The sequence below is a fragment of the Ursus americanus genome, chromosome X (assembly GCF_024610735.1).
Source record: "Ursus americanus isolate L20-20 chromosome X, mUrsAme1.1.p, whole genome shotgun sequence".
NCBI lineage: Eukaryota > Metazoa > Chordata > Mammalia > Carnivora > Ursidae > Ursus > Ursus americanus.
This window is the reverse complement of record NC_142164.1, coordinates 78,447,583-78,469,981: the sequence shown is the minus strand read 5'-3', so window position 1 is coordinate 78,469,981 and position 22,399 is coordinate 78,447,583. Positions and strand designations below refer to the sequence as shown.

At 46.4% G+C, this 22,399-nt stretch overlaps 1 protein-coding gene and 2 pseudogenes across 1 annotated transcript; all 3 read right to left on the bottom strand.

The window, feature by feature from the left end:
- Nucleotides 1–103: 103 nt before the first annotated feature.
- On the bottom strand, nucleotides 104–2,511 carry HSD17B10 (hydroxysteroid 17-beta dehydrogenase 10). The gene is made up of 6 exons (XM_045799361.2): nucleotides 2,376–2,511; nucleotides 1,863–2,027; nucleotides 1,072–1,236; nucleotides 831–959; nucleotides 638–746; nucleotides 104–437 (listed from the first exon to the last, which is right to left on the bottom strand). The coding sequence occupies exons 1-6, from the start codon at nucleotides 2,400–2,402 to the stop codon at nucleotides 247–249; spliced, it is 786 nt and encodes a 261-aa protein (XP_045655317.1). The 5' UTR covers nucleotides 2,403–2,511; the 3' UTR covers nucleotides 104–246.
- A 10,969-nt stretch (nucleotides 2,512–13,480) lies between these two features.
- LOC123793523 (mitochondrial dynamics protein MID51-like) lies at nucleotides 13,481–14,394 on the bottom strand (annotated as a pseudogene).
- A 1,714-nt stretch (nucleotides 14,395–16,108) lies between these two features.
- Nucleotides 16,109–21,663, bottom strand: LOC123793521 (MICOS complex subunit MIC26 pseudogene; annotated as a pseudogene).
- Between the last annotated feature and the right edge of the window lie 736 nt (nucleotides 21,664–22,399).

Here is a 22,399-nt window from a genome sequence, read left to right as displayed (position 1 = left end):
TCCCACCCCGCCCCTGGGCTTGGAGCATCTGACCTTGTCAGTCTTCACCCATTCACCTTTCTTCCCCGTGCCAGTTTCCCCAGCACACAGTGTTACGCACGTGTGAGAAATAGAGACTTTATTAGGCACAGAGTGTGACTGCTGGGCAGAGTTCCAAGATGGCTCTGGGACATCCTCCCAGGCTGCAGTAAAGTACTCCAAGGGAAGCAAGGACAGAAGAGCATGTGTCTTCTCTGCCCTCTCCCTTCATGGCTGCATGCGGATGGCCCCATCTAGCCGGATGACCTCTCCATTGATGAATGGGTTCTCAATGATGGCTTGTACTAGATGAGCATACTCAGCGGGATCACCCATTCGGCTGGGGAAGGGCACCTGGCTGGCTAAGAAGTTGCGCACTTTTTCTGGGAGGCTGGTCAGCAGCGGGGTGCCAAATAGGCCTAGACAAGACAGGCAGAGTCAGAAGCCCACCCTTCGTTTCATATTTACCTGGTTCCCCCCTCACCTTAGCCCTACCTATGGTACTTCCCAATGCTCAGAAATGGAAGGCTATTGCTGCTTAGCTGGTAGACAGTTTCCCCTCTCAACTGCCCATGAATCCTACCCAATCCCAGGTGTGGCAGGGAGGGAGTATCTCTACCTGGAGCGATGGTCATCACTCGGATGCCCACGGGAGCCAGATCCCGAGCAATGGGCAGGGTCATGCCCACTATACCCCCCTTGGAAGCAGAGTATGCAGCTTGTCCAACCTGGAGAAGGAGTAGAGGTCATTCATACGTGAAGGGCCCTAACAAGTCACCAAGATGGCACAAGCCTTGCCCTTTCCCACACACCTGGCCCTCAAAGGCAGCCACGCTGGCAGTGTTGATGATGACCCCACGTTGGCCTCCCTGGTCTGGTTCATTCTGGCCCATCTCACCAGCCACCAGGCGGATCACATTGAAGGTGCCTAGGAGATTCACCTGAAAGACCAGTAGAGACATGGTGTAGGACCTTTTGTCCCCTAAAAGCTTTGGAGGCACCCACAGCCAAATACCTTTTACTCACACCCCTAGGGAACCTCCAAGGCCTTACATTGAGAACTCGCTGGAAGTCCTCCAAGGCATGGACCTGATTCTTCTTTAAGTTGTATGTCTTGATGGCCACTGCAATGCCTGCACAGTTGACTGCCACATCCACACGGCCAAACTTTTCTTTGGCTAGAGTCAGGGCTGCTTGCACGTCCTTCTCTGAGGTCACCTTCAAAGGGAGAGGTGGAGAAGGTATTCATCTCCCAGCACGCACACTCACCACTAAACCTGGGTAAAGGGAGCGCAGGCCAAGTCTTTGAGTAACAACAGAACTGTGTAAGCAAGGATGACGCCGAAAGAAAACATGAGAGTGGGGCAAAAGTGAAAATGTTAGGTGCTGTAGTGTTCAAAACTGTTTTCAAACCTATACCCTCTTTTGATAAATTCACATACCCCTGGAGATTTCTGTGGACCAGAGCATTTCGAGAATTACTGATATGATAAACTAGCTCTTTTGTACCTCTACCTGCTAAGATGATTTCATCAAGCTTTTTTTGTAGTTTGTTTCATGAAAAGTTTTTCAACTTTGTAAATATAAAATTACAGGGCACAATATGCATTTTCAAACTATGCATACCCCCTCCTGGAGACTCTGATATATCCAATTCCCATCCCCACTGCTGTGGATCCAGGCTTTGTACATTCCTTATTGCAGGTGCTCCCACAGTGTTGGATGGATGGCTCAGGCCAAAAGGGACAAGGAGATGGGTCCACTGTCCACACAGATAGCACCCTTAGGGAAGGGGACCCCATGGGCTCCCAGGCCGGTTTCTGTGACCTCATGCCCACACTTACATCAGCTGGGGCAAAGGCGCAGCTTTTTCCTAACTTCTTGGCTTGGATCTCCCCATCAGAGTTGGGAAGGTCCAGAAGCACAGCAGTGGCCCCTTGCCCCACCAGTCGCTCTGCCGTGGCCAGACCTAGACCAGAGGCTCCTCCGGTTATTAGAGCAACCAGGCCCTGTAAAGAAAGGAACGGTGAACGGTACACTGTGCAGACCACCCCCACCCTTTCATCAGCGACCGAGGCTCCTTTGTTCTCCAGGCTTCTGCGACGGCGGTGTGACCCACGTGTGTTTCCTCTCCTTCAGGACAGGACTTGGTGTCTCACCCCCAGAGAGCCCACCCAGTCACCCCACACACATATGCTTCGGAGTTGACCTTCACCTTCCAAGCCCAACCGCCGCACTACCAGGCCTAGAAAAGTGTGACCCTTTCTCCCAACACCCATCTCTTCCCCCCTAGATCCACGGCCGCGTGGTCCCCGCTGGCGCAGCGGAGCGACCAGGTGGAGCAAAGACCCCGCTACCTTCACGCCCCGGCAAGCCGCAGCCATCTTGCTCCGAACTCTCCGCGGGCAGGACGGTCGGGCAGGCGCTGATTGGCCGAGGCGGAAGCGGGTGGTGGGGAGGGCGAGGGGGCGGGCCGCTGAGCAAGTCTTTGGGGCGTGGCGTCAGCCTCTCGCGTCCCCCGCCGAGAGGGCGAGGCCGCCCGCAAGGTGCCTCCAGAGTTATTTCAACTGGACAAAGAACCCGATTGGCGCAGTACAGTATCAACCACCTTCTCCGACCTACTCTCCAGCTGGTCTCTGGGCAGGCGGCCAGCTCGGCGGGGAGTAGGCGGACAGAAGATTGAGAGTTTTCCTTACTCCTCAGAAAAAGCCTTCATTGAAGCATAAACATAGGAGAGACTCCTCTCAGGAGGAGAGGCTGTGTGCGGATCACGGGGAATACCAAGAGGAATACTAAAAGGTTCATGCCTTCCAGAAGGACACAGTTCAGTTGAGGGAAAAGGTAATTACAGTACAGACACAAAGGAAGGGACAGAGAACAAGATTCTGAGACATAGACATGGATATCCAAAGATGGAAATCCTGAGAGCCACCAAGGAGAAATATGTTAAGGAGGAGACTGAGAGGAACAGAGATGCCAGACAGGATCACAGCGATATGGATGTGGAGAGCCACTAAGAGACAGAGAAGCTAGGAGACAGACATTCTGAGACAGACATTCTTGAGAAGCACAAGCTCAGAGAGCCATAAATAGAGAAGCAAAAACATCTTTCATCAGCTCAGTCTTTTCTACTGTCCTCTATCTGTGTCAAACCTATTTTAAATCCTGAAGTCCAAATCACACATTGCTGAGTGGACCTCAACCAGACACTGTCATTTTAGACCCAGGTCTTCGGTCATCCTAGAACATCTTTCAGGCAGCATCCCGATTAGAATCTCGAGCCCACCTAATCTACCTAATCTGACTTCCTTTTATACTCTTCCCCAAGCCAAGGTCTTCAAGCCATAAATCTTAGTCTACATTTTCAGCACCAACCTCTATCTGAAGTATCTCCCCACATGCTTTCCCACCCAGAAAGACTTCCCTCCGGGCCTCCTAGTTGTTGATAACCACCACACTCACGGTCACTATAACATATTCCTCAAAGGATTTAGTACAAGATTCACAATCTTTCCAACTACATGAAGTCCTCCCAGCAATTTATAGCACCCTTCCCTGGGTCCAGTATGCTCCAGCCACATGGCCTCTTTGTGTTCATCTTTGCATTAGCTGTTCCCTCTGCTTTGAATTCTCTCTCCCCGATGTTCGCGTGGCAGCCTTTTTTTCTTCTTTTTTTGATCATTTAGAACTAAGCTTAAACGTTACCTCCTCTCCCTGACCACTCAAGCTGTGCACACCTCGTTATTATCCCATGGTGTTGGAGGAGTGTATCGAGGAGGTGACCACTGGTTGACCTAAGAGCTGGAGCTGGCAATGGGTATCTCTTCACCCCTTCCCCTGCCTTTGGAATGTATGTTCTGCCCAATGTTCCCACGGCCGGAGCCATTCCAGGGACATAGCCTTGAGAGAGTAAGATGTTGTTGAGACCATCTGGACTGAACATATGACTGAACCCAGCTAAAGCCTCTATATAAGTTTTTAAGATTCCAGTTAGTGGGTGCAGAGATCTACTCATCTTTCAGCTGTCCAAGACAAGCCTTGTATGTAAATTCCCTTGCTTGTTAAACCTGCCACCTACCAATCTGGAGCAATCTGCCTCTATCTTTGGTCTCTCCATGCTCTCCATGTACAGAGGCCAATTTGTGAACCAACACACTGCATATTTGAATTCTCTGCATAGCACTTAGAGGCCCGTAATCTTTTTTCTAATCTTGGGGCCAGGTGTGTTTTGGAATTCAGATTGTTTTCCAATTTTACAAAGGAAGACCTACTCCATATTACATAACTCTATATATGGCATATACTCTATACTACATAACTACTGAGAAAGGTAGAGAGCATCACTTATAATTAAGCATTAATATTTACAGAGTTAAAAGCATGAACATTAACACTAAGTGTGAAACAAGACTATAGGTAGCCTCACATTACTTCAGGTCAGGTTTTGTCGCCTAATGGGTTTGGGCTCCAAAGTGTGAAAAAACAACCTTACGCTTTTCAGAACTTTTGGGGTCATGGAATTGTGCCTAAAGGCTTTTGAGCCTTGTCTAACCCAGTCTTATTTGTGTGTGCATGTGTGTGTGCTGTGTAGTTCTCTTCCTGCTAGAAGGTAAGCCCCACGGTGGCAGGGTGTTCCCCTACTGGTTCACCTCTTGGCTACCCAATCCCCAGAGCACTGCCTGGCATGTACTAGACAGTCAATACCAATGAATGAATGAATCAATCAATCAATCTTGGGAGAATTTGGGGACTAGTTTCATGATTCCTTCATCTGTTTAACTCCAGGGACCTTCACCTCCTCTTGATTTTAACCACTTCTGTGTAGGAGACATTATTAACCTTGCCATGCCCTGGAATGTCTCCCCCACTTCCCTGGCATCTACACACCACCATCTCTCACTCTGAACATGTTGTCCCAGTCATTTTGGCATTCCTCCCTTTCACCACTTCTTTTATCTCCTTGAACCCTGTTATTCCATGGATCTTTCCATTTTCTTTCAACCTAGCCACCTCTTCCTACTTTTCTTCTGGCCAGTGTAGACCCTCTCTCATTCCCCTTATCTCTTTAGCCACTCTTGCTGGTACCCTCCACCCATTTGTCCCTTGACATCCTACTAATTCAACTTCTTGACTTTTCAGCACAGACTCTGAAGCTAGAAGGCCCGGGTTTGAATCTCAATTCCATCATTTACTAGCTGAATGACCTTGGGCAAGTTACTTAACTGTTGTACCTCAATCTCCTCTTCCATAAAATGGGTATAATCAAAGCACTTATCTTGTAGAGTTGTTAGGAATAAATGAGTGAATGACTATGTAAGAAAAAAGGGTAATCAGAACAGTACCCGGCCTTTAGAGAGAGCTATGTAAATGTTAGCTATTGTTACTCTTCAGAGCAGTGTCTCTTAGCCTTTTTTAGGCTGTGGAAACCTCTGGCGGTCTGGCAAAGTCTAAGGAATCCCTTCCCAGAATAATGCATGCATTAGATAGGATATAAAAATAAGATTACAAAAGAAATATAATTACCAAAATAAAAAGAAACACATCTGTAATCTAGTAATATATGTGCTTCTTTATTTATACCTTAAATCCCAAGCTCTATCAACAGGTCTCATGACTACCATGATTTCAAAATAATGACATTATTTCAAGAGATCTGTAACAACCCTGATAGGCTAAGAAAATCTGATTTCCACTGGTAACAAAACCACAGGTACTGCTAATACTATTGTAGATTGTTACTCACATCCCCTAGAAGGACGTACTACACTTGTGTTGGTGATAGTGAAAACAAAGATGCAATTTCCCTCTATCCAAGTCCACAGGATGCTTGACTTCTCCCTACAGTCTCCGAAGGGGCTGTGGACCCTGGGTTAAGAACTCCTGTGTTTAGAGCGAATGGAGGCCGTTAAATGAACACTTCCTCTCTTGTCACCTTCAATATTGTCTCTACCCACACTATTTCTTCCTTGAGTCTCAGAGAAGAGAGTCCTGCTCGGGGCTTGCCCTTCCCACTGGGCTCTGGGTCCCAGCCCCTCCCATTTGCTTGGGCGTTTGTGGCATTGAGCATCCTCTCTCTTTATTGTACACACCTCTGTCTTAAGATCATTAGAAAATAGGGAACTGAGCAAACCCAACTTTTGTACACAACAGATAATCATCACTTTGGGTGTACGTGGGCGAGAAGTGAGCAAAGGAGCATGTCACCAGAACCAGCAACATCCAGCATTACTTCACAATCCCCAGGTGGTATTAACCCTACTAGGAGATGAGAGAAAAACAAAGGTGGTTTCATCCCTGGGAGAGAAAAACTGCAAGATAACCCATTTAACCCTTGGGGGTGCCTGCCATTACCCCTGCAAAGACAGAGCTGCACTGGCTCCAGCTGACTCCAAGGTGGCATTGGCAAATATAAAGGACCCCAAATGATGAGGGTGGGGAGCATCCAAATATGTAACTGTTGGGGCACAATTTGAATGAATGGTTTAAATTCTGAAGGCGTGGGGCGCCTGGGTGGCACAGCGGTTAAGCGCCTGCCTTCGGCTCAAGGCGTGATCCCGGCGTTCCGGGATCGAGCCCCACATCAGGCTCCTCCGCTATGAGCCTGCTTCTTCCTCTCCCACTCCCCCTGCTTGTGTTCCCTCTCTCGCTGGCTGTCTCTATCTCTGTCAAATAAATAAATAAAATCTTTTTAAATAATAAATAAATAAATAAATTCTGAAGGCGTGTGTGGAACATGAGAATGTGGCCAGAATCTGAGAACATGCTGAGGATGCATGCTGGCTGAGTGTTTACCATTTGAATAAATAGGACTGATGTCTGAATGAACTTGTGTGATTCCAGCCTAAGTTCATCATGACTTTACCATTGCCCAAATCAACAGCCATTGTTTAGTCTTGGTATAATCAGAACTTCCTGGCTGCATTTTGCCATGTTCGATCATTTCCTCTTCCTAGAACTAACTCCCCCTTGGTTTCCATGACACCTAACTCTCCTGGTTCTTCGTACTTCCCTGACTGTTCCTTTTGGTCTTCTCCCTGCACCCCCTTTTCTTCTGCACCCCCTGTCTCTGGGGATCTCAACCATCTTAGTTTCAATACTGCCTCTCTGCTGAGGACTTCCCAGTCTCTACCTCCAGGTCACCTTCTCCACTGAACTTCAGAATGAGGTAGCCAATCATATGCGGGCCCCCTACACCAGATGTCCCTCAGGCATCTACAACACATGTTCTAAACTAAACTCAATCATTGCCCGTTAAACCTTCTTTATCTCAGTTGATAGTAATATCATCTCCCCAGGCACACAAGCTGGATCTTGTGACTGATGTCCTCTTCATTCTTTCTAATCAATTGCCAGATCCTATTGATTTAACTCCTACATACTTCTTAAATCTGGCACCTCCTCTTTCCTAGCTTTTGATTATCACCACCCCGAATCTCTTGTCTGTACTATTGCAACTGGTCAGATCCCACAATTATCCCCTTAAAAGGATCCTTCAAGAATCCGGCAGAAGCCTCTTTCTAAAACTCAAATTTTATTATGTTATCATCCTTGTTTTAAACCCTTTCAGTGGTTCCCCCTTGCTTTCAGTGCTCTCCATAATCTGCTCCCTGCTGTCTGACTTCAGTCTGTTTAACACTGTACTATCCAGCAACAATGCACTACTTGATACTGATGAAATTTGGAGGTTTGTGGGTTTGTGAGCGAATGGCCAAGAAAGAATTCTTGAGACATTTTTGGTGCAAAAAGGTGATTTTATTATAGCATGGGGACAGGACCCGTGGGCAGAAAGAGCTGCCCTGGGATTGTGAGGAGTGACTGATTATATAGTTTTTAATTAGTGGGGGTTAGGGATAGCGTTAAGTCTCTAAGGAATTTGGAAGCAAGGCTTTCAGGACCTTGAGGGGCTAGCTGCTGTTAAGATAAGGTTACTTTTAGAGGACATACAAATGACCAACAGACACATGAAAAAATGCTCAACATCATTCGGCATCAGGGAAATACAAATCAAAACCACAATGAGATACCACCTCACACTAGTCAGAATAGCTAAAATTAACAAGTCAGGAAACAACTGTTGGCGAGGATGTGGAGAAAGGGGAACCCTCTTACACTGCTGGTGAGAATGCAAGCTGGTATAGCCACTCTGGAAAACAGTATGGAGGTTCCTTAAAAAGTTCAAAACAGAGCTACCCTATGACCCAGCAATTGCACTACTAAGTATTTACCCAAAGGACACAAACACAGTGATCCAAAGGGGCACCTGTACTCCAGTGTTTATAGCAGCAAAGTCCACAATAGCCAAACTATGAAAAGAGACCAGATGTCCATCAACAGATGAATGGATAAAGAAGATGTGGTATATATATACATATACACACACAATATAAAAAAAAGAAATCTTACTATTTGCAACGGTATGGATGGAGCTAGAGGGTATTATGCTAAGCAAAATAAGTCGATCAAAGAAAGACAATTATCACATGATTTCACTCATATGTGGAATTTAATAAACAAAACAGAGGATCACAGGGGAAGGGAGGGAAAAATAAAATAAGGCAAAATCAGAGAGGGAGACAAACCATAAGAGACTCTTAATTATAGGAAGCAAACTGGGGGTTGCTGGAGAGGTGGTGGGTGGGGGGATGGAGTAACTGGGTGGTGGGTATTAAGGAGGGCATGTAATGTAATGAGCACTGCATATTATATGCAACTGATGACTCACTGAACTCTACCTCTGAAACTAATAATACACTATATGTTAATTAATTGAATTTAAATAAACTAAAAGTTTTAAAAGATGAAGTTATTTTAGTCTTTAATAAAATGGAAACATTAAGGCTTTAAGGCAGCCATGAGTTCCCTGAGTAAGCTCACGTTCTGTATGTTTCAGGTATCTATCAGTGGGCTGTAAACTGTAGTAAGGAGATTTCATTTAAGCTACATTTCTCTTGCCTTTGTTTCCCTCATCAATACCACCCACAGTCTTGCTGCCAGATGAGATACAGGGTACTCAGTAATTAAATTTGAATTCAGATGAACAACAAATAATTTTTAGTATGAGTATCTCTCATGCAATATTTGGGACATACTTATATTAAAATTATTTGTTATTCATCTGAAATTCATATCTGAGTGGGTAGCCTGTATTTTCATTTGCTAAATCTGGCAACCCTACCCCACAGATAACACTCAGGATACCACAGGTGAGATACCCCTCATCAGGCTCCCACAGTTCTCTATGCCCACCTCTGAACCAATACTTACCCTCCTGAGAGATCAGGGATCGCTTCCTCTTTTTTTTTTTTTAAGATTTTATTTATTTATTTGACACAGAGAGAGAGACAGCCAGAGACAGCCAGAGCCAGAGGGAACACAAGCAGGGGGAGTGGGAGAGGAAGAAGCAGGCTCCCAGCGGAGGAGCCTGATGCAGGGCTTGATCCCATAACGCTGGGATCACACCCTGAGCCGAAGGCAGATGCTTAACGAATGAGCCACCCAGGCGCCCCGCTTCCTCTTTTTCTTTTTTTAAGATTTATTAATTTATTAGAGAGAGAGAGAGAGAGAGAGCGCGTGAGAGCGCATGAATAGGGGGAGGAGCGGGGCGGGGGTGGGGGGCGTGGGGAAGAGAGAGAGAAGCAGATTCCCCACTGAGCATGGAACCCTATGCTGGGCTGGATCTCATGACCTGAGCCGAAATCAAGAGTCTGATGCTTAACTGACTGAGCCACCCAGGTGCCCCAGGGATCTCTTCTGATATCTGTATCCTTGGTACACCATACAGGACCTGGCGCAGAAGAGGTGGCAGTGTTTGTTGAGTGAATAAATGTGTATGTGTGACATTGCAATAAACCCGCATCATTTGGTGGAATTGTTAACCTTAAAAATAAAACTACCAGTTATTTTACCAGCCAAAAAATGGGCGGGGGTTATTTGGGAATAGCTGAGAATTGCAATCTGGGACAAGCAAACTATGGCAAAACCACAGGAAAACCCAGAGAACAGAGGAGAGGAACAATTTTATAGAGGAAAGGGGGGGTTGGGAGGAGCTGATACAAACTAAATGTCCATTGGAGTAAACTGGAGGTTTGAAGTATAGTGGCTTCTCACTGGCTAAGCTGTGACAGTCTCTTGTTGGCTGGGCTGTTGCTGAGGGAGAAAGAAATCTTTATTCCCCTTGCTGGATTAGTATAGTAGTTTCCACATGCAAGATCCATTTCCTCCTGTGAGTCTGCAATGGATAACTAGTGGGGGGTGTGAGAGTTCCCCCTGCCAGCCTCCCAATTCCATTTTAAATGAGGTTTCCTTTTATTAGTTTCCACATTTCCCCTTTTGATCAAGATCTTTCTTTGAAAGCATCACTGATCAATGCTCAGTTTCTTTATATTTAGTGGTTTTGTCCTTCAGTACCAGGAAGGACCTTTTCTGGCTGTCATGTCCTACACTGGAAGGAAAGTGCATAGCAGTTGGGAATCACTTAAAGCCACACTTGAGCAACCGGGAAGGTTAGGAGGGAGAAACCTTAGGTACTTTCCGTCTACAGTCTGTATCTTCTCAAGGTCATAAATGTTGGAAATCATCTTGAAGGGTTGAGCCAGATAGCCTTATTGGGTACATCAAGCTTTTTTTTTTAAGTTTGATAGGGAGCAAAATATGAAATTTAAAACAATTATACAAAACAGAAGTAACATAATTTCAAACTGTATGATGGTTCTAAATCAAGATGCTAGGTCTGAAAGTAGCCAGCTGAAATATCTATTGGCACTTATTCCGACTTAGGGGAGAAAGTTTCTCCTTATGAAGGCAAACCCAGAGTCATGTATGCCTCCTAGAAGTCTCTGCTTAAAGTGGCCATGAACATGGAATAGTGAGTACTGCAAGAGCACACTCACTGAAAGAACTAACCGAGTGTGTTTGGGAAGATACAGAGCAAGTATAAACATGAAGCAACACCTGATGAACTTTTTGCAAAACAGCAAAACTTCAAAGACATTTTAAAACAGTGTTGTTAGGGGTGCCTGGGTGTCTCAGTCAGTTAAGCGTTTGCCTTTGGCTCAGGTCACGATCCTGGGGTCCTGCCGTTGAGTCCCGCGTCGTAGGGATCCCTACTCAGTGGGGATCCTGCTTCTCCCTCTGCCCCTCTCCCCTGCTCCTGCTCTCTCTCTCTGCCTCTCTCTCACATAAACAAAATCCTTTATAATTAAAAAAATAAAAATAAAACAATATTGTTATCTCAAAGAACCGTTTGGAACCAAATGTGTTATTGATAATACAGTCTGTAAGGTTGCAAATTCAGAAGCCATGCATTTGGATAAGAATCCAAAGTCAGTTAATAGTTCAGATGAAGGAAAGACTTTTGTGAATTCTGAACCTCCTAACCCTTTAGAAAAAGCAAGTGAAAATTAACTTGTCCTGGGATCATCATGAGGCTGTTTCTGAAAGGCCATAATCAGAAGAAGAGGTTTCCTCCTTCCATGAGGGCTTGGGAAATGCAGACAAGGGTTTTGTCTTTCCACAAAAAAAGAGAGACGCAACAGTGAGAAAAAGGTATACAGGTGTGGTCTGGACATCTTGGGAAAGCTGTCTCATCAGATGTCATCTCCTTCAATTCCAGGAAATCTTTACTTTCACGTCACGGTTTGGTGCTTTCTTTAGTTGCATCACATGAATCTAAGTGTCTATTCCCTGGAGTTTGGCAGCATAAGGGTTGGTTTGCAGTTCCTGATAAGGGCCTTTTCAGCAAGGTTGAAGAGTCTTTCTGGAGGTGTCTTTTCCAACATACGAAATCTCCAGGTTGCAAGGTGTGATTCTTAAGGTTATCATCTCCCAAGAGTGCACTGTGAAAAGATTGCTCTACCAAAGCACAGTTATTTTTAATAGAAGCCATTAGGCCTTCAGTAAAATGGGTTCCCTGATCACTATGAAGTTAGAGAGGGGTTCCTCAGGTAAGGATAATCTTTTCTAACAGAAGCAGCAGTGGCCTGTCTATAAGAGAAAGCTTTAGTCCAGTGAGAAAACATACAAACCTTGACTAAAACATATTTCTATCCATGAGATGGGGCAGTGGTATGAAATCCATTTGTATGAACAATGTTCCCTGAATTTTTTTTGCACTGATGTGAATGAGACCTTCCTACCCACCCTCAGGCTACATTTGACGTTGCAATACGCAGTGCAATTTTAGCAGCGGGAAACCAGAGGGAGCATAGAAAGCCCCCACCTCCCACCTCCCTTGCCTATGTGTCTTATCCGTGGGTGCTCTTTCTGGGTAGCACCAGTCTCCCCAGGTGCGGGGTGAGACAGGATGGGAAAGAGGTCAGCCCCTGTCTGCTTGCCCTCTGGCCTCTGGTGGTGCCTAGAGAGTTCACCAAACGCCCCCTCATGTTCCTATGGCAGACACTGGGGAATGAAGGGCTGGGTGTGGGCCTGTTCTTGTGCTCAGGCAATGTCCTGGAAAGGCAGGGCCTCGTGGAGAAGAAACACGGTCACCAAGCCTCAACTGGTGACTGGATTTTTCCGCCAGTGTTTGCCACCTTCAACCTCTACCGCAAAGGCTGTGTCCTTGAAGGCCTCATCCTAATCGGCAATACAGCAAGGAAGGGGCTGAACAACAGCACTCGTGCACAGGTGCTGTCTGGACAGCCCCTTCTCTCCCTTGTCTTCCTCTGGCTGCTCACACAGCGGTGCTGATCTGGACCAGCCAAGGGTGAGGCACACACAGCCTTCCCTAGGCCCTCTTCACCACCGCCAGCTCACCCACTGCACTCTCACTGGTGGCCACTAAAGAACACAATCTCCAAGCAAATTTGCATCCAGTATATATTAAGCCTCACTCCTGTGTGGGTCAGTAAGTGTTCCCATGAGACCTTCTCAGTGCTTAGGAAGGCTGGGTGGGGGGAGTGAGCTTCTTCTCTAGGAACCTGGGTCAAAGGCCAGCCCTTCCACCAGCTTTACTCCCCCGAAACTCTAAATACTGTCTGAGCCCTCATTCTGTAGAGCTCAGCTCAGAAACGTGCAATCTTAACTCTTCAGTGACATTCAACGAAAAGGCAACATCTTGACTAGGCAGATAACGCTCCAGGGGAAAGAGTCAAACAGAAGGCGTGAACAAGGGGAAAAGACAAAGAAGACAATGAAAAGAAATAGGCCAAAGGGCAAGGCAGACAAGAACAGAAAACCTGGGCCACGGTGTGCTCCACCTTCTCTATTCATTCCAGGAAAATTAGCCTGGAGCAAGGGGGAGGGGAGGAATAGGAGCACAGTGTTTGGTAACAAAAATAGAAGGTCGGGTGAGAAAATAGGAGACAAGGAGATGGCATTCTGAACAGCATGAAGTGACCGGGGTGATGACCAGCAAGATAGGAGGCACCTAGCGACCCTGTGAGGCACCAACTATGCAACCACATGTTTTTAATGGAGAAGCCAGGGTCTGACCACCTGACACCAACTTTGGCCTTCACCTGCCCTACCTCTGCAGCAGCACCACTGGCTCAGACAATGAGCAATAGAGAGTATATTCCAATGCATCTATTTCTTCAGACCTGAGCTCTGCAAATAAGTTCACCTTTGGGTTTAGGGCACTGGGCAGGACTCTGGTCTCCAAGTAGTTGATGAGGCCCCTCAGGAGACCAGTCAGCCTCCTCCTGGGCCAAGTGGAGGATGACGCTGGTGAGCTGACTGGCAGTGAGGTGGCCCAGAGCCGGAGTGGACTTGCATATGGCCTTGAGGATCTTGAGGCACGGAGATTGGCAGCCCAAATCGGCCTGGTCCAAAGCCCGTAGGTGTGCCGTCTCTGCAGGACGCGGGCTCAGCCACCATAGGTTGTCATACTGTGACAGCCGGTGTGGTCTGGCTACCAAGATGGTGTTGCCAAGGGTCCCTGATGGCAGGAAGTCAATGACAAGATGCTTGTCACGCTCATACTGCACTTGCAAAGTCACGGCTTCTGGGGGTGGTGCTGGTAGGATCACATTAAGTTTCTCCTGCAGGGACGTGCAGAATGGTGAATTCTTCAAGTCTACCTGGCCCTTCCTTGGGCAGGGGCGGGCAGAATGTATCCACGTCAAAGGCCGAGGAGTCTGTGGGAAGGCTCTGCAGGGACCGGCTCAGTCCTGTCTTCATGTCCTTATTCAGCACCAGGGGGGGGGGCATCCAGTTCGGTTCTTCCTAGCTCCTTTTCCCTGAATGGCTCAGGTGGGTGGAGCTGGTAGGGGCACTGATTGCCCTATCGTACATCCGCTTAACTGCCAGCGTGGTGATGCCCAACATGGCCACTCCACCCACCCCCAGCACCAGCCGGGCATTGGAGAGTACAAAATCAATGGCTGTGCCGATGCCATTGTCATCCTTCTTGCCTTTGCGCTCACCAGAGCCTGCCATCGCTCACGGCAGGTGGAGGCAAGGTAGAAGTCTCGAGCGAAGTTCGAAGCTCTCAAAGCTCTCGACCCTGGCGCAGCAGGGCCGGGTAGAGACTGAGCACGGCCATGGGGAACAGGTAGGGACCGGGCGTCAAGCCACGGACTGCGCACACACTACCACCCCTCGGGATTCGCCTCCCTCTGGGCACCTCTCCGGGGGTCACCCACCAACATGACCCCTTCACTTCCGGGATACGATCTTGTGCATGGAGTTGAGGGGAGGGACTCAACTTTCCCTGAATTATACTTTGGACAGGTGGGACAAGTGAAAGAGGGGCTTTTTGCAGACTTATTAACCTTTTCCCACCAATACTGGTTCATGAATGCCATAATTTCAATAGACCAATGGTTTGATGCATATACAGTGGAAATTTTAGAATTTCTTCTAGGGGTGGATTGTTATTTGGCCCAAACCAGAGTTCTCTTTCTCTCTCTTTCCCTCTCTCTATCTTTTTGAGTTCTCTCTTTTTTATCAAGCCAACAATTATTAGATTTCCAATGTTGTTTTTTCCTCTCTGGGGCAAATTCTTTGGTATATCTTAATCAATTTTTCCAAAACCACATGGCAGAATATCCCCTTAGACCAGAGGTTTGGCTATTGATTTCCTTGAAAGTAGCAATTTTGGAAGAAATGTCAGTGAGGTGGTTTACAATGGCTTCCAAACAGTCAAGTCCGGAATGCCCAGGAAACTTAACAACAGCTAGAGCCGCCAGCAAAAGTATGGCAATCTAATAAATTTGGGGCATAGAAGCTATTTTTAAGTTCATCCCCATTGGAGGTAAGGCAGTCTCATTGTTTCCATAACATTCCAAAGTCTCGAGCTACCCCAAAGGCATACCAACTATCAGTATAAATGTTTGCAGTTTTTTCTTTGGCTAAGATACAAACTCATGTGAGGGTGTATAATTCAGCCTATTGGGCTGAAGTAACCAAAATGTAAAGGTGCTATTTCAATGACTTCGTAAGGGAAATATGCAATAGCATACCTAGCACAATATTTACCATTTTTATCCTTTAAGTAAGAACCATCAGGAGCATGAAAAATCTGCATTGGTCACAAGTTTCCTGTAGTGTTGTGGAGAGTCAAAAGGTAATCTGTTAATGTCAAGCAGTCATGAGGGGTTTCACCTGGGTCCAAATGTAGCCCTTATTCTGAGATCAGATGCCCTAAGTATCTAACCTGAGCTTGAACAAACTATAATTCTTCTTTGGAGACTTTACGTCCCTTTAAGACCAAAAGTTGTTTTTTTTTTACCTTGAAATTTTAATTATGTACATAAATAGCAACATGAGAAGGAGGGGTTCTAAGGCTGGACATTATCTCTAGGTAAAAGGATTTCTTATTAGTCCACTTGTACTATGGCATCACCCAAAATAACAAAGAAGCCTAGTATAGTTTTCCTGAAGAAGAAAGCCAATTTACTACATTCAGTACTGACTTCTCTGCCATTTTTCTGTAGAAATATTGGTTTACTGTATGGAGTTTCCAACATTTACCTATAACTGGTTAAAATGGGCAGAGCAGAGGTGCCTGGGTGGCTCAGTCAGTTAGGTGTCCGACTCTTGATCTCAGCTCAGGTCTTGATCTCAGGGTTGCGAGTCAAGTCCTGCATTGGGCTTCACGCTGGGTATGGAGTCTACTTAAAAAAAAATGGGCAGAGCATGGAGAATTCTACTAATTTCCAGGTGAATTCTTCACACTTCCTGGCTTTAAAGTTCTCCTTCCACAAATCTTCTACTACTATGTATCCTCATAATCCCCAGTCATATAATTTCTCTACTGACCTGGACAAATACAATGGCTTGTTATGGATAATAAACAGAGGCAGCTAATTCCATGAACCCAGGTGGACAAACCAGCTTCTTTATTTTTGAACTTCTAGCCAGAAGAAGTCCAACAAAGCTAGCAAAACTAGTAATACCAAGTCTTGGGAAAAAAATCCAGGAGTTACATTTTGAAGATATTCATAGCTGTCTAACCCCTGTTGAATCAAGCTCAGCATCTTGGGCTTAGTTTGTGAGTACATTTCCTGACACCAACTTGTATATGGCTCGCAATAATGTTGGAGATGTGAGATGCTTTCATCAATTTGGGTCCTTGGCTCCCCTACATATTTAGATTGACCCTCGTGAATGGAGTAGAACGAAAGCTCATTAACCTTCATGGAAGTCGTGTCAAGGTGAGTCCTTTTTAGGTGATGCATAGACTCAAGGTGAGCAGACTCAGACTGGCTGGCCCCACAGACCTGAATTGCCTTAAACATGTTGCTGGTGGAGGTGGCTATGGCTGTGTCCAAGGCCAAAAGTGTTAACAGGTGGCTGCTGTCTCCTTCTAAGAGGTTTGAGTAAGGGAGCTGAGAGGCAAATCACCTATGTATTATAACAAGGTAGAGCCTAAAGAAAACTTTATATCATCCAAATGAGCTTTTACGGTTCTTGAAAAGTAAGGACTCTCTGTAAAACCCTGGGACAGGTGTACACCTGTAAGGTGTATTGCCATTCCTCCAGAGGGAAAACAAAAAGATATTGGCTATCCTTATCATCTGGAATACTAAAAATGCACTGCATAGATCAGTTACGGTGAAAAATTTGCTTTCAGTGGAAATGGATGTTAGCAGCATATGGGGGCTAGGAACAACAGGGTGCTGAGAGATAACAGTATTATTTATTGTCCAGAGGTTCTGAACAAACCTCCATCCTTGGCCACTGGGTTTTCTCACAGGTAAAATAGGGGTGTTACAGGAACTAGTCCAGGGGATAATGAGACCCTGAGCCTTGTAATCTTCTATTATGGGCTTGATGTCCTGAAGGGCTTCTTTATTTATAGAGCATTAATTATGGGAAGAGGTTTTGAGGGATCTATTTGAATCTTGATGGGAGGTGCAGTGTGGATTCTGCCAACATCAGTTGAGAATTCTGTCCATAAAGAGGATGGTAGCTGATCCAATAGGAACAAATGATCAATGTCCCTGGGCTCAGCTATAGTGGCATCAGAGACAGAACAAATAAAAGATGTCAAACAATCATTTAATTTTTCCCCAAGTTGGCTATTTTGATTACTACTGTCAAATTCTAGAATTATTTCCCCCCTTTGGGAGAAATTCTGGCGTTATACTTTTCTAAGAAATATCAGCCCAATAAATGAATAGGGGCAGAGTAACAAAGGAGAAAAAGGATGAGTAGCTCTCAAAGGGCCTAGACAAAAGGGAATAGGTTCAGAGACAGGAACCTGTTGAAGTTTATTAGAGATCTCCACTATTTGAACTGTTTTAGGACTCCAAGGAAGGGGCTGCTTTTATAGCAGTGGGATTAAGCACCGAGAGTATAGCTCTGGTGTCAATAAGGGCAAAGATTCAGTCCCAATCTGGAGAATGGTTTCTCTAGGCCAAATAAGAGGGAAGATTGAGATGAGCCCTTGTAGTTCCTCAAAGCCCCAGTCACTGGGAATTAGGAAGACATTGGAAAGACTGACTAAAGGACAGAAGGTGCCTGGAACACTTAAAGTTGTAATGATCTTTCCTTTTAATAAGAACATTATCTTGAAGGTCTGGCTCTTTGCAATAACAGCAGAAACTTGAAGGTTTTTGGTTTTGTTTAGGGGCCTTCATTGCCAGAGGTGAGAATTGAGAATGGTAGCAGTCTTTCTTTTAGGTGACCCACGTAGGATGCAAGCACGCTAGTTTGCCATATTAACTAAATTTGGAGTAGGCAGTTTCCCATTCTGTCCTGGTCCTTTGAACTAAAAGAGAAAGATCCCAGTTCAGCCTGTTAATAAACATAGAGTTAAATGCCACCCAGTGGATTCAACATCTAAAGGAAGACCAGAATATGCTTTTTAAAAAGATTTTATTTTTTTGAGAGAGAGAGAGTGAGAGAGAGAGAGAACGAGTCGGGAGAGGGGCAGAGGGAGAAGCAGACTCCCCGCAGAGCAGGGAGCTGGACTCTGGACTCAATCCCAGGCCCCTGGGATCATGACCTGAGCCAAAGGCAGACACTGAGCGAGCCTCTCAGGTGCCCAGACCAGAATATTCTTAAAATACATTTGGAATTGACTGTAATAGTCATGAACAGTTTCATCAAGCTTTTGTGTACAACACTGACTTTTGTTCCAATCAATCAGCAGGCTTAGGAAAAGTTACTGTAATTGTTCAGTGGAGATTTCCAGCAAGTGTTCCAGCATCTCGACAAAAGTCAGGGGTTTGTTTCTCTAAATCCGCTTCAGGATGATCCATTGTGGCTAGTTTCATCCAATGTTTGGCCTGGTCCTCACCAACAAACATGTGGACTATTGATAGAAATCTAAAAAACCAGGTTGATAAGTCTGAATAACTTTGTTAAATTCTTCGGCAAACTTATGGGCATCCTCAGTCACTTTAGGAAACTCTTTAATCATGGCTCACAATTTGGCCTTAATCCAGGCAACATAGTTTGAGGTTTATTTAGATCCTCAGAAGACTTAACTTTGAAAAGGCAGGTTTCAATAGGTTCAAGAGAGGGGCAAGAGGGGCAAAATTCAGAGGAAAAGGTAAGTTCAGCAGACAGAACAGAGGAAAATGGAGCCAGATGCAGGGCCTGAGCATAAGGTGGTCACCATGTATCTGCAGGTATCAAAGAAAATGGGGGAGGGGGAAAAGAGACCCCGAAGCCATTTTGGCTCCTTTCAATGGTTTTCCTCAGTTAATTTAGAAATAGTCTTTTGCAGAGACAAACTTAGAACTCTGAAAACATCTGGAAGCCTCAGGTACCACTTAAAATAGGCATTCTGCTGCTGCTTCTCTTCCTTTTACCCTTTAAAAATTTTATTTCTTTTTAGAAACTGCAGCTTTCTAATTTAATTGAGTAAGCAAGTTTGGGGAGATCAAAAGCTCAAGATAATGTTCATTAAAGTTTTAAATTTCTTTGGTTAAGTTAGTCCACTGACTTATGAATGTGCATGTGGACATAAAACGGGTCCCAATAGGGAGGAGTGCTCTCAAAGCATTTTGATAACTAAAATACCATTTCTTAGAGGTTTTTCTCTAGAGCAAAGAGACAATTCTTCAACAGCACACATTTGAGACGTACAGCCTGGTTCCAGAAGGATCAGACCAAAGGTCAGCACAATTCCTGTAGGAAAGGCCCAGTTCCAGAGGAATCAGACCAAAGGCCAGCACAGTTCCAATAAGAACAGCTCCAACCAGAACAGTCCCATTCCAAAATAGATTTGGTCCAAAGTCCTACAAACTGTGTTGCCTGGATTAAGGCAAGTCCTACACATTTCAAACTGGCACCAGTTCCAACAGGAACAGTCTGGTTCCAAACAGGACTGAGACTGGAGGTCAGCACAGTTCCACCAGGCCAAATGAGTACTGCCAGAGACTTAAAAACAACCACAAACAAACAACAAGGCCTTAAATAGATTCTGAATAAATTCTGGCACCAGAGGAGGAGTAGAGCTAGGCGGCAAGGGGTGGAAGCCAGAGAAGGGAGGCTCTGGCAATGTGGGTGGGACCATTCTTCTCCCTCGGGGACCACACACTGCCTCTCCTCCTAATGGAGGCAGCGCAGAAGCCCCCACCCTGCTCATGGTCAGAGGCACACACGTGGAGCTCCGCCCTCTCTGGGCCTCCTATCTCCCAGCCTGGGAGTTTTGATGTGGAAAACAAAGGCAGAAGAAACGTGATTAAATTTCCTTACGACCTACAGCCCATTGACAAGTCCTTGAAACAGGTAGAATGACATTCTTCTAGGGACTCAACTGTCTCAATGTTGACATTTTGCTAAGGCAAAAGGCAATCCTAACTGTCCCCTCCTCCACCACCAGGATCCTGTAAGCCTACTTTAACGTATAAAAATTGTTTCGGAAACTTCCTTTATCTCTAACTCACCTACCCCCCAAGATACATGTTGGCAATCATCCCCCAAGCATATGGCCCACGATACACATCTGAAGGGTCTCATGACTAAGGTTTTATTAGACGGTAATAAATGACCTTTTCTCAACAATAACTAGTCCCCTCAAGGTCCTGGAAACCTTGCTTCCAAAATTCCATGGAGACTCACACTATCCCAAACCCTCTCCCAACTTGAAAGTATCTAATGGGACACTCCTCATGACACCAGTGCAGCTCTTTCTGCCCATGGGTCCTGTCCGCATGCTTTAATAAAACCACCTTTTTGCACCTAAGACGTCTCAAGAATTCTTTCTGGGCTGTAGGTTTCGAATCCTAGTTTCTTTCCTACATCAGTTTGACTAGTTTCTCCAATTCCCCCAGCCCCCAAATCGGGTGGCCTAGGGAAAGATTCTGATAATCCCCTCCCCTCCACGCTGGGTGGAGTTTAATAAAGACTTGGAACAGAATAAACAACTGTGGGGTAGATGAGTCAGCCCTGGCCAGGTAGCAGCACCCAGAAGCGGTGGGCCCATGGCTTGGGGGTGCCCATTCCAGGTGGGAGGCTTTAGAGGAAGTGTCTGTAGTAAGTCTTGATCACGCACCCACTGAAGGGGCACGTGTGGGACACGGGTCAAGTCGTCTTCATCTCCCAGCCTCAATTTCCTCTTGAAGTGGGAATACGGATGGAATACTCATTCGCTTTATCTGAGCATACTATGTCTGCCATAAAAGGTGGTCAGTGAGTAGTAACAGGATCATCCTTAGTGCGGTGCCTTCTACCTTATCCACTTGTGCTATGTGAGACTGTCCCAATGGTGGGAATGTGGGGCACAGTGAGGAGACACTGATCCATCATCACAGGGAGCCCAAAGGTGGCTCAGAGGCCCTCAAAAGGCCTGAGGGATACTAAAATGTCCAGTGAATGGGGTTTGGGCAGGTGGCAAATTTCTTTTTTATTTCTGCGACTTCCAAGCGGGGAAAGATGCGCGTTCTGGGACCACGGATTGGATGGCGACCTACAGGCTGCACCCCTCTAAGCAAAGTCACCTTAGGTTCACTATCTTGGTCACTTACTCGTTTTATTAGAGGGACTGCTAGCTCAACTGAAGGATTCACACCAAGACTCCAATACGGGGCCGTCCTATAGACCTGAATTAGTATGGGAAAACAAGACCCAGGGAGAGGAAGGAGGGCGGCAGGGCTCTCAGAGATGCACTAGTCCAGCTTGGCGCCGCCACGCTCTCCCAGTACCTTGCCAGCTGGAGGGTCACGCGGCACCCGCGCATGCGCTCTCCGGCCTCCGACCGGGCGTGCCCGAGGGGTCCGGCTGTACTCGGTGGAGGTGCTGTCCGCGCATGCGTATCCTGCTCTCATCAAGTTCCCAATGGAGTTGGGGGAGTTCCCTGTGGAGCTGGCGGGACGAATGAATGGGAGGACCGTAGCCTGGCCCATAGGGGACGACTGTTAAGGGGTTTGGACGAAACGGTGGGTGACGGCGACAAGTCACAGACGGTGGAAGAGTGTAAGTGCGGCCGCCAAGAGCGCTTTAAGCTAGCGCAGAGTCCTCAGAGATAGAAGGGCAGTTGGAGTTGCTCTTTTCGCCTGAATTGCAATTTGCAGTCCCCTGGAGGAGACTGGAAACCAGAGGACTGGAGTGGGTGTGTTAAACCTGGAGGAAACACCTCTCGATCCCGTCCTTACATCTCCAGGCCCTAGAAGGGACTCAATCAAGTCTGGTCTCCCCCAGGTTATCCCCCCGCCCCGGCAGAAAATCTAAATTTGCACAGTAACTGCCCCGCACCCCACCCGTAGTCTTCCAGGCAGTTCCAGGGCCCCGCCCCACACCCTGGGGTAAGTAAAAACTGGGGTTCCGTGAGGGCGGGGCAGGGTTGAAAGACCTGCGTTGGAGCCGCGTCTGTGGCCTGGGAAGAACCGCTGCTTCCTCATCCGCCACTGGGCATGCGGAAGACGCCAGACGGGCCTGGCAAGCGCCCAGAGAGTGACTTCAGACCACTGATCAGGAAGTGAAGCCTGAAGGAGGTGCGCAGAAGCCCAGCGTGAGACTAAATTAATGACTCTGACGCCACACCCTT